The sequence below is a fragment of the Argentina silus genome (assembly GCF_951799395.1).
Source record: "Argentina silus genome assembly, chromosome: X".
In the NCBI taxonomy this organism is placed as follows: Eukaryota; Metazoa; Chordata; class Actinopteri; order Argentiniformes; family Argentinidae; genus Argentina; species Argentina silus.
The window spans coordinates 52,894,956-52,907,469 of NC_139653.1; the positions used below are offsets into that span (position 1 = coordinate 52,894,956).

At 40.5% G+C, this 12,514-nt stretch overlaps 1 protein-coding gene across 2 annotated transcripts; it reads left to right on the forward strand.

Annotated features, from left to right (window-relative positions):
• The first annotated feature begins 1,049 nt into the window (after positions 1–1,049).
• cuedc2 (CUE domain containing 2) lies at positions 1,050–11,821 on the forward strand. Of its 2 annotated transcripts, none has more exons than XM_083695179.1 (9): positions 1,050–1,181; positions 1,902–1,989; positions 2,324–2,467; positions 2,898–2,959; positions 3,229–3,350; positions 4,032–4,199; positions 7,452–7,516; positions 7,623–7,683; positions 10,227–11,821. In XM_083695179.1, exons 2-9 carry the CDS (start codon positions 1,916–1,918, stop codon positions 10,371–10,373), a joined length of 843 nt encoding a protein of 280 aa, XP_083551305.1. In that variant the 5' UTR covers positions 1,050–1,181; positions 1,902–1,915; the 3' UTR covers positions 10,374–11,821. The 2 variants fall into 2 exon arrangements, with proteins under 2 accessions (XP_083551305.1, XP_083551304.1); XM_083695178.1 differs by lacking the exon at positions 1,050–1,181 and adding an exon at positions 1,658–1,728.
• Positions 11,822–12,514: the final 693 nt, after the last annotated feature.

Here is a 12,514-nt window from a genome sequence, read left to right on the forward strand (position 1 = left end):
TCTTTCCATACTGACATTACACAAACAAGATTCAAGATTCTTTATTTGTCACGTGCATACAAGTATACAGTGAAATGCAAAAGTGACAGTGCCACAGAGTAGTGCAACAATAAGTTTTAAAATAGAATAAAATAAAATAGAAGTAATAAAAAAAAACAGACCTTGTCAGTTATGGGAGGTTGACAAAAAGCGGAGAGCAAAGGTCTTGGAGTAACAAGAGTATTGGCTGACGCAATGTGAAAAGGGTTCACAGCACATTTTCTACAAAATGTGTCTCTTCCTTGTAATCCGACGTTTCACACTTGCTTTAGTTGGGATCAGATATTTTGCGTTTGATGTGGTCCTCTGTGGCTCAGTTGGTAGAGCATGGCGGTAACAACGCTAAGGTTGTGGGTTTGATTCCCGCTAGGACCATATATACTGAAATGTATGCACTCACTGCAATGTAAGTCGCTTTGGATAAAAGCATCAGCTAAATGGCATTTGTCTAAAAATGGTTTGGATGGTGAACCCAAAATCTGTAACGATCGCTCCAAGTACTCGGCACACCCCTGTGGCCACTGAAGTGAAAGTCGTAATTTCCAGTGTTTTGGTTCGATATGTATATATGTAGGGCTATACTTTCACAATGTACTTGTGTCGATGGCCCCTGGAGATCCATAATCATTGCTAAGAAAAGGTAGATGATTACTGTTGTCCACTTTCCCGTATAACTACATGTAGTGTGACATACCACTTACTACCTGTGGTCCTCTGTGGCTCAGTTGGTAGAGCACGGCGCTAACAACGCCTAGGTTGTGGGTTAGACTCCCGCTGGGACCATATATACTGAAAAATGTATGCACTCACTACGATGTAAGTCGCTTTGGATAAAAGTGTCAGCTAAATGGCATATATATATACAGTATATGCTACCTGTAGTGTAACATACGGCCCTACTGCCTCCCGGTTCAGGTGCAGCGCACGAGGTTCTATTTACATTTGTGTGAGGTGACGTCATGTGTTTTGAACCCGGGTCACCGCGGGCTGCTCCTGCTAGCTGGGGAGATACCTACATGCATTCCCGATAGCCCTGTAGCCGGCTGCCTCGTAGAGGAGAAGAGGTTGATATTACCTTTTATTTTCTTTCTTTGTTTTTTTTTTAATAAAAAAAAAAAAAAAAAAAAAGATTTCCGCCAAACGTAAGTGACTTTGTTAGCTAAACGACATAGCTAGCGCTAGCTTAAAAACAATGAGATCTTCTCCGTAGCTAGCTGCGTAATATGTTATGCAGACATTTTAACAAGCTTGTCAGTCCAGTGAATTTTTTATTCAGAGTAATATAAAGTGAAAACTTGTAGCTAGTGTCTGGTTTAATCAGCTAGCTTGCAAACCAGCTTGGTAGCAGCTTGGTTTTGTAGCTAGCTGCTAGCCTAGCTAGCTATTGTGTGTCTTGACTTCTATAATCTGGCTTGTTTACCGACAACCAGCAGTTGTAAATGGTAGCTAACCAGTAGCTTGTTATGTTGAGAAAAACCTACAACCCCAAAGTGGTAGAAAAGGCGAGATTCAAAAAACAACAGGAAATGCTATGCAAGCTAGCCTAGTTAGCTGCCAGTGGTCAATTCCAGTGCAGTGCGATCATAGGAGACTCGGACCGTCACTAAATTTAGATAGCTAACAATATCCTTTAGCCAGAGAGCAGCCAAGTTATGTGATTTTTTTTTATTTATATATATATATATATAAGTGAGTTACCTATCAACCGATACGCCTGTGGTGTCAACCAAGTGACTGATATTCATATTTGGCACCGATACGCACAGTTGACACTGTTTGATATTTATGGAACAGTATTAGTGTAGTACTGAAGCTATGTGGCTACAGCGTGTTTTGAATTGACAGTTTGATTTATTCACCAGGTTTTGAGAACGCTATGGACCTTCACAAAATAATCCACGATGCATTGCATGAGTTCATCCAGTCATATATTCCCAATGCAGATTTGAGGTAAGACGCAAATTGCATGTACAGTAGTTATCTACCACAGTTGCAATGCCATTGCATTAGGCTACCCTAAAGAGATGATGTTGTCATGGCCTAACACTTTCATTGTAGATATTGTTTTATATTCTGCTTGAATATTTTGCTCTGTAATGTTAGCTTGCATATCTCCAGACTCTGGTACTGTGCTATCAATGTATTTGAGAGATTTGAGAATAATTTAAGCCACAATGAAAGCAAATTAGAAATAACACTCAGTCTAACCCTAACCGTTGTCTATTATATTTGCTATTTTATTGTTGTGCGTGCGTGCGTGCATGTCCTGTGTGTGTGTGTGCAGCACCCTGGATGACGTGCTCCTCTCCTACATCACTGGGGTGCTGGAGGACCTGGGTTCCCAGGACAGCGTGGAGGAGAACTTTGATGTGGAGGTCTTCGTTGAGATGCTGGAGGCTTACATCCCCGGCTTTGCTGAAATCGACAGGTACGAAGGAGCAGTAACCACAGTCTCGTTGCACGTCTCATCAATGCCTGGTGTGTGGGCAGGCAACTGCATTCAGCACAGACAGAAGTTATTTTTTTTTAGAAAATATACATAAACAAATTGTGAACTTGTAAGTACCATAATGGTACTTACGGTGGACCTTTGTGGCTCAGTTGGTAGAGAATGGCGCCAACAACACTTAGGTTGTGGGTTTGAGCCCTGCTGCGACCGAATATACTGAAATGTATGCACTCACTGCAATGTAAGTCGCTTTGGATAAAAGCGTCAGCTAAATGACATATATTTATATTGTAATGTTATATTACTATTATTATTATATGTTATTATATTATAATCACAGTTACCTTTGCTGTATTCATGTTTATGTTTACGTTAATGTCTGAACGCCTTGCACCCTTCTGCTTCACAGTGTCACAGTCTGTGACATGATGTTCAGCTTGGCCTCAAAACTAGCCACTGCTCGGAGTTCAGGTAATAGACATACACATAATATCCCCTTTTGTCACTTATATTATATTATTATATTATATTATATTATATTGTGCCAAAATGAGCTCTACATAATCTTCAAATGATGTCGGTTAATTTCACAACTTGTACTTGGAAAAAAAACAAGAAACAAATACGTGAGCATGACCTTCATGATGTGAAGCACTGGAAAATGGGCGTCATATGCCTGCTAACCATGCTATTGTAGCTGAATGAGTGGTTCAATGTGATTACTCATTTGTTTGATGCAGAAAATAGCGCGCCCAAGGCGAGGATAGAGGATATTCCACTGAAAGCCAGCCCTGTCCCCATGGAGCCTCCGGCAAGAGAGACGCGCTGCCTTACTACACAGACAGAGGGCGCCACCGCCAAGGTATTAAACAAACAAACAAACAAACCAGGTTTTATTTGCCAATCAATCATCAATCAATCAATCAATTACTGTTTGGAATGTGGTATTTTCTGCACTCCCCCCTGAGATAACATACCTGCACTGCGCACCCCCAGGGAGAGCAGAGCTCATAGGTTCAGTTAGGGTTTAAGTGCCTTGCTCAAGGGCACAACAGCAGTGTGATTTACAACTAAATCTAAAGGGTTAGGCTTAGTCCATCGAAGCAAATTCTACTTTGAATACCTTCACTGTGATGACAAATTAGCGTTCAATCCATTATGTTGTGTTGGAACTTTAATTGTTTCTGTCGAAATACGCAGTACTTACTTACGATACGTTGTAGCTACACTCTCAGGCTTCAGGCTGAGACGATGTCACAGGCAACAACGTCTCGCTACACAGCCGCTGTGTGTAGGGACAACAGTAAAGAGGAACTTTGACAGAGAAGTTCTACCACTGCCTCTATGTAAGGACCTTGTATGTAGGTGATAGGCTATACTGCCAGTCTAAGCCAGAAACAAATATCAGTTCTGAGGATGGTGGCAGTTTGTTTTATGGTTTTAGTTCAGGAAATGGAGACTATATTGTCTAGGTATATATCTCGAGTGACAAAATGAGTCATTTACCATAATTATACCATAAACTGTGGCTGTGTCTGTCCAGGTCCCCCAGTCGGAGTGGGAGGCCCAGGAGCAGCACCTGCTGGAGATGTTCCCTAAGTGCGGCCTATCAGAGGCTCGGAGCGCCCTGTCCATCGCCAAGGGTGACATGGAGGAGGCAGTGCGCCTCATCATAGAGGGAGACGTCCAGCTCAGCCACACTCCTCTCAATGTGAGTCACTAACTTGCATTAACTCAACAACTGCCAAAGAATTCTGGAACACTCACCGCCCAGAGCACCGAGTGTTCTATGTGGTGTTTACCTAGCAACAATACTTTGATTGGCTACAAAATGAAGCATCATAATTTATATGTTTATGGTGAATAAAGTCACCCTTGTTCGACTTTATTCACCCTCGGACACTAAATGAGTTAAACCCAAGATTCAAGATTCTTTATTTGTCACGTGCATACAAGTATACAGTGAAATTCAAAAGTGACAGAGCCACAGAGTAGTGCAACAGAAAACACATAAAAGCTAAAAAAACGCACATCCTCTGCGGAGCTCTCACAACGGCGACCGGCATCGGCGGCGCCAACAAACCCTTCAGTGTTTGTTGGTGATTGTGCTCTGTGTTGTAGCAGAGATTGTAAACACTAGAGATATGTCACTCCCTTGTGTAAGAAAATAAAAGGACAGTGACAACGTCTGTGTTTAAAGAATGTTTTACTTGGTGTAATCGGCAGCAGAGCAGTCCGTGCTCTGGTCCAGCCAGCTGTGTGGACTGAGCCAAGAACTGCGTATTTTACCCCTTTTGGTCTCTCACCCAGTTTGAAGCAGGATGCAGAGCATTACCTTCTGTATGTTGGTTTGATAGTTCTTGTCACACCTAACTCCTAATTCCATGATTGTTCTGGCCATGTAGGAGTCCTTCAAGTGTAATGCTCCAGCTGCTCCCTCCTGAGCTCCATGTTGTGCAACAGAACTATGTGTTCATAGTCTCCAAACACCGACCTCCAGTTTCAGAACACAGTCTGAGAAAATATGTTTACCAGTCCTTCAAGTTTAAGATTCTCCTTCAGAGGTTTTCCGTTTTGTGAAACAGTAATGTTCATGCGGTATCTCCTTAGATGTTACATGCGGCTTCCAAACACCATCTGAGAAAATATAAAATCTTATGTATCCAAACATTGTACAATGTCTTTATAAAGAATTGTTTTTGGCGAGATGTTCCTCGGTTGTCTGACTTGTCTTAAGAGTGATTCCATTAGTCCATCTGATTCTGCTTTTTCTTTAAACATTTCCTGGATTATGTAATGGTCATTGACTGCAGTAGTAGGCAATTTCAGGTGAAGTCTACTAATCATGTTATCTCAGTCTATCCCCAAGGTGTTGCTATCACACCTTATTGAGTCTGTGCCTTGTATCAAGAGCTATATTTTTGCATAACCCACTCTATACCTCCAGACCTCTCCCCTTTGACTGTGAACAGTACTGAATATCAGGTCACAATCATAATTATCAATGTCAAATTCATACTAAACCAAATGTGTCACTGTTGCCACGGTGTGTCTTGCGGCTAACACTCTATTAAAAATTAATAAAATAACACTATTAAAAATGTATATGGCTGTGATCTATTGCTGCTAAAAGTATTGCCATGCCAGTTTGCGACTCCTCTACCTCTGTTACAAATGCTAAATATATTATATTTACACAAAATCAAAGATCAATAGTTTTTATTTCTTATACATTATTCCCAGTTTTGGAAGGTATGCGTTTGAGCCAAGGACACTGCTGCACGTCGTTCGTTCGACTTTTGTGCGCGAGAGACCTTGTGGTGGAAGGCAGGAGGCCAGTACACAACCCTGATCCAATCAGGGCAGCAGGCACTTCTCACATTCCTTTACAGGCAGCTAAACTGGCAAATGGAGTAATTATTTTGAGACAGGAATTAATATTCTCCGATTATGGATAATATCAAAATGTGGTCCTCTGTGGCTCAGTTGGTAGAGCATGGCGCTAACAACGCTTAGGTTGTGGGTTTGATTCCCGCTAGGACCATATATACTGAAATGTATGCACTCACTGCAGTGTAAGTCACTTTGGATAAAAGCGTCAGTTAAATGGCATTTATCTAAAAATGGTTTGGATGATGATGCCAAAATCTGTAACAATCTTTCAAAGTACACGGCACACCCCTGTGGCCACTGATGTGAAAGTCGTAATTTCCAGTGTTTTGGTTCGAGTTTTGGCTTCACCAGATCAAATTAGCATCACCCAAATATGAAAAACAAAGTTTCTGGCGTTTTCCAATACTCTTTATGTAAAACACTAGCCCTGCTACTCTCCCTCAGATGTTTAGTTTTCAATGGGTGTGGTTTAAGAGGGTATGCATACGTCACCACGACCTGCTCATGTTATACTCCAATAGGAAGCTCTGGGTAGTAAAAGTCAGTCAAATAAACCAATTATATAATTTGTTTACATTTCACTTACTGTACCTCCCGTTTTAGCCAGCACTAGCAGTGGACACATTGTCAGCTCACGGCATCGACAGATAACAGCCGAGACTAGATTATAAGCCTGTTAATTTGTCATGCAATCAATTGTCATCACCCCGAGACAACACACACTGCATACTCCCCCTCCAAGACCACACACACTGCACACCCCCAAGGGAGAACAGAGGTCTGGATGCAGTTAGGGGTTAAGTGCCTTGCTCAAGGGCACAACGGCAGAGGTGGTAGGATACATTAGATATGATGCCAGCAACCTTCCAGTCACCAGCTCACATCTGGCTCCCTGGGGATCGAACCAGCGACCTTCCGATGGCTGGCCGGCCTCTCTACATGTACAGGCTACCTGCCGCCCCTATATAATGTTGTGGTAAAATGCAGCAAGAATGTTTAGAATATGTAGCCTAAGTGTGAGCTAGCACACTGTTGTATTTTGCAAGCTAGAAAAACAGGCATGAATCCGCATGAGAGACACTATAGGCTGCTAACGAACTGGTCAACTTATAGCCAGCTAAAAAAAAAAAATTGAACCAAGGAACGAAAAGTTCACGAGACGAACTGTCAATCAAAAATGTGAACTGTCAATCAAAAATGGTACTTATTGCTTTTTTTTTCTTTCTTTTTTTAAGTATGTAACATTTACCCAGAAATGATTTGATATGGAAATCAACGTGACTTTAGTGGGCCTTTAACAACCAGGTTGGGGCGGCAGGTAGCTTAGAGGTTAGAGGCAAGAGAGGCTCGAGAGCAATCCGTAGGTCACTGGTTCAATCCCCACCCCAGGAGGGAGCCGGATGTGAGCTTCATATCTAAGGTGCCTACACTGCCATTGTGCCCTTGAGCAAGGCACTTAACCCCTAACTGCTCCAGGGGAAATACCACATTCCAAACAGGTGATTGATGACGATTGATTGGCAAATAAAACATTTGTTTGTTTGTTTGTTTGTTACCCTTACCCTCTCAGGTGAACCACGGGAAGGTTGTGTCCCCTCAGGCAGACCAGAAGATGAAAGAGAGCATCCTGGAGAAGTAAGTTGCGGTTGATATTGATTGACTCCCACAGTGGCAGGAGTAAACAAGGTCTTGTCTCCGTGTTATCAGGTGTATAAGTGACTGGAATGTTGTTAATTCCCAGGTACATGCACGTGGACAACGAGGAGGACAGGACGACCCACAGGCCTGTTGCACCCAAAGATGTGAGTGTCTGCTTTCATTTTCAGTTACGAAATGTACAAAATGATGGAGGAAGAGAATGTTCCCTAACAGACTAATAGAGCTTTCATTCATTCATTCATTCATTCATTCATTTATTAATCTTAGAAATATATTGGCCTCAGGTGTCTGACCTTTGGTCTAAGGTTCAGAAATGGCAGGCAAACAAAACAATATTAATCTAAAAATAACCCTACAAAAAACACGTGACTTAATATCCGACAGACAATCAATAATGTATATAATTCTACTCTTAGCAAAAAGATTATTTTTTTGCTGTTCAGGCTCTATATAAGTTGAAAGTTTCAGGACCTACATGAGACATCACAGCACAATAAAAACATACATGGTACAAGAAACCAAGAGAGGGTGGTACAGTGTGACAAGATTTCTTCCGCAGCAACACAATAGTTTTCAGGTTTGCAATGAGATGAAATAAAGAGATCTGAAGGTTGTCGTCTTTTGGAGAGGCTACTTTATTCAATGATACAAAGAGATGATGTTTCAGGCTAGCAGGTTATGTCTCTCTCTCTCTGGGACTCATCTCCCAGATAAACTATATAAACTAGCCATGGAATCTGGCCTTGGAGGCCACAGGTCCTTATCCCTCTACTCCCTTTCTCCAGCACCTGGTGTTATTGAGTCTGCGTTGTGTATTTGATAGGCTGCTACTAGGCCAGAGGTGAGGGGCACATAGAATACTTGAAAATAGAATACAGAAGTCATGAGACAATTGTAACAAAGAGAGACAAGTCAAACAGTTACAAACGGTTATAAAATAGAGATTCTCAGCTTTTATTGTATGTTATTTGTGTGTATATTGGTTTCACCATTCAGAAATTATAACACTTTTTATGCATAGTCCCAAAAGTAATGGGACAGATTTATTAAATGTCCAAATTAAGCACTCATGTTTAGTATTTCGTGGACAATTCTTTGCATACAATAACTGCCTGAAGTCTGCGACCTTTTGACCCCACCAGATGCCAGGTATCTTCTCTGGTGATGCTCTGCCAGGCCTGTACTGCAGCCATCTTCAGTTGTTGTTTGTTTTGAGGTCTTTTTGCCTAAAATCATATAATCTGCATCTTCAAATGGATTTAAATCTGAACATTGACTTGGCTAGTCAAGACCTTTCCACTTGAACCTGAAAACCTCTGTAGACGCTATGGCAGTAGGTTTTGGGTCATTGTTTTACTATATGATGTAGCGTCATCCAATACATTTCGAGGCATTTTCTTGTACCCGAACAGACAAGATGTTTCTGTACACTTCAGAATACATTCTGCTGCTGATCAGCAGGTGCAATCATCAATTGAGACTCTAGTGGTAGCTATACATGCCCAATCCTATCACCTCCTGCAGCATGTTTCACAGATGAGGTGGTATGCTGTAAATCTTGGGCAGATCCTTTTTTCTCTAAACTCTCCTCTTGCAATCACTCTGGTCCATGATAAGAATCTTATCTGTCCACAATACCTTTTTTCCAGACCTCTGCAGCCTTTAAGGTACTTTTTAGCAAACTGGAAGTGACCGTCTTTTTTGAGGATAACTAGAGGTTTGCACCTTGCAGTGAAGCCTCTGTAGTTCGGCTGGTGACGTATTCTGCGGATGGTAGTCTTTGACACATTCACACCTGCCTCCTGGAGAGTGTTCCTGATCTGTGGGACGGTTGTTTTGGGTTTTTTCTTAATTATGATGAGCATTCTTCGGTCATCTACTGTCGAAGTCTTCCTTGGCCTACCAGCCTGTTTGCGATTGCTGAGCTCACCAGTGCTTTAGTTTGTTCCAAATTGTTGATTTTGGAAAGCCTAAGGTTTTGTCTGTTTTATTCCGATTTTCCAGCCTAATAATGACTTTCATTGATACCTCTTTGGTCCTCATGTTGACAGACACCAATAACAAACTCCAAAGGCAAATCCAACACCTAGAATCAATACTACACAGCTCTCTTATGCCTGCACAAATGATGTGACGGAACACATCTGACTTACCAGAAACACCTGTCAAGCCAATTGTCCCATTACTTTTGGGTACGCTAAAATAGGGGGACTGTGCATAAAAAGTCTAGTAATTTCTGAAAAGTTAAACCAATATATACACAAATAACCATCCAATAAAAACTGAGAATCTCTACCTTATCCTTATAGTACTTGTTTGATTTAAAATCCAAACTTTTGGAGTGTAGAGCCAAAATAAGAAAAAACTCTTCACTGTCCCATTACTTACGTACTGTATATCGAGAGAGGTCCTCTGTGGCTCAGTTGGTGTCCTCTGTGGCTCAGTTGGTAGCGCATGGCGTTAACAATGCTTAGGTTGTGGGTTTGATTCCCGTTTGGGACCATATATACTGAAAAATGTATGCACTCACTGCAATGTAAGTCGCTTTGGATAAAAGCGTCAGCTAAATGGCAGATATATTATTGGGCAAAAAAAAGAAGAAAAGATTAATAAAAAATCTTAGAAATATAAAAACATAACAAAGCAAAATCTTAAAATTCTGTTTTTGAACTCTGCACACATGCAGGCCCCCAAGAAGATGGTGCGTTACCACAGCAACCAGGTGGTGACCACCAAAGGGGAGCGCTACCAGCTCGTCAAGAAGGAGGAGGCGGATGAGATGAAGAAGACGTACGTCAGCATCAAACCTGCGCGCAAATACAGGTTCCATTGATGACTGGTTCAGTTCCTGAGGTGCAGCTCGTGCATCTCTTTGTTTACATTTTAATTGTATTTTAATGCCTTTTCTTTCTGTCAGATATGTCCCCGGTAAAGGAAGGAAGGTATATTTGTGTCTGTATTATTTATGGCGTGTCTTATTCAGATACATTTGTGGCCATCGTCTGCCTTGTTGAAAGACATCTCATCTGCAGTGACCCTCTTCCGGCGCCTTCCCTCTCTACTGTCACTGTGCTGGTGGCCAGTTCACCAGTCCTTCTGTATGAAACTTGAAGAACCGCTACATTTGATAATCCTTTTTACCTTTGACTTCTTTTGCCATTTCAGCAGGTCTGACATTGTACTGATTTTCAAGTTTTTAAGTCCCATCAGTATTTTATTTTCCTGGAACGTTGACTTATTATGGTAATTATTCCATAGAGTACAATCATGAAGCAGGAAGTCAAGCAGAGATCAAAGTACCAATCCTATTTTCAGTTTTCAGTGAATAAATACTCGCAATAACTTATTGTATATAGGTGCTCTACAAGTTCTTCCATCTTGGCCATCAACACACCGTGTTCTTTCAATGACATTGTTTTTCATACTCTTATAGTTGAAAACAAATTTCAGTGTGGAAATGAAAGTGGAAGATGGATATTTGACATCCAAAAACAATTGATGGACACAGAGACATCATGAGAGTCGTTTAGGTGGCTCATTCATTTCAGGGAAACAAGTTATAGGAAGAACCATATTGACTTACTTCAGACTCAAATTGCATGTTCTTTATTTTTTTTTAAATAGATTTGAAAAGATATAGTTCACAATGTTCTTAAGGTTGTATGGTGAAAGGTCTTTTAAGGTCATTACAGGGTTTGTTTGTAGAAACATAAGATTACAACAAATATCTCCTTCAGTTAAACTAGTCTCATGTAAATGTTCCTTTTTTAATCTACCACACTGAATTTTTATCATCATGATAACCATTACTGCTTTGCTTGGGGATTTGTGTTAAGTGTTATTTTCAATTGATCTAATATTGATCGTGAATTTTGGATATTTAATGTACATTACCAAGCTATATCTGCTGTTTTTGTGTTGTCCTTAACAACGTATAGAGTGACATGGCTTAATTAGTTTTGACCAGTTGCATGGTTTTAGACATACTGTAGAACTCCTTCCAATTTCTATTTGAGTGCAATTGAAACATCAATGCATGGGAGGAAGACCCCTAACGTTACTGTGCTCATTATAGACGGCCATGTTGTCTTAAGTTACTGTACTGTATGTGTGATGGCATTTTGCTGTAAAACATGTGAACCACATGAATAGCTTTTCGTAATTATTATGGCAATCAACTTTTCAATCTCACTCCAGAGACAATGGTGACACCTTGACCTCGCTTTTAAAACATCTAATGGTTCTCATGTGTGTTGTTGCCACACCGTTTTTAATAAAGATAACAACAACAACAAATCCTAAACTGTATTTGTCTCTCATTCTTTTCTTTACTTTGGCCTGTTGTCACATATTGAAATTAACTCGATGACAACTGGTATAAAACCCATTTAGAAGGCATCTGCATTGGTACTGCATTGGTACTGCATTGGTACTGCATTGGTACTGCATTGGTACTAAGGCAGAATGTTCACTGCTTCTTTATAGGGAAGCTCTGATACCACCTTTTCATTGCTCATTCTGGTCCTGATGATTGGAGATTTTGGAAATCACAATGGAGAGATGACCTATGGTTCTCTAACAATAGTGCAGGTGTACTGACTTAAACATAAGTTCAATGGGAAAATTGTGTGATCAATTTCAGATCCTAAAGGGCATTTCTTTTTTATATATAGTTTATTTTAATGATGACCATGGTAACATGTATGTTTATAATAACAAAATGGCCAATATAGCTCTACTTGAAGTTGTGTCCTCTAGAATAGATTAACGAGACAAAGCGAGAGTAAACCTGGGAATTTGAGAATTATTTTGGGAGGTGACTTTAATCTTTTTATGAATGACAACCTAGATAAGAGCTGGTTCTATTTCAAATGCAATCTTGACTAATTTTATGACCGAATTAGATCTTATAGATATATGGAGATTTAAATACCCCAATGTACTGTAGATTTTACTTGAAAGAATAATAATGGG

Bases quoted from the DNA above. Each gene is read 5' to 3' on its own strand.
- cuedc2 (XM_083695179.1), top strand. From the start codon at position 1,916: ATGGACCTTCACAAAATAATCCACGATGCATTGCATGAGTTCATCCAG. The intron at 2,960-3,228 runs GTAATAGACATA...TGTTTGATGCAG, and splicing joins AGCCACTGCTCGGAGTTCAG to AAAATAGCGCGCCCAAGGCG. The intron at 7,684-10,226 runs GTGAGTGTCTGC...GCACACATGCAG, and splicing joins GGCCTGTTGCACCCAAAGAT to GCCCCCAAGAAGATGGTGCG.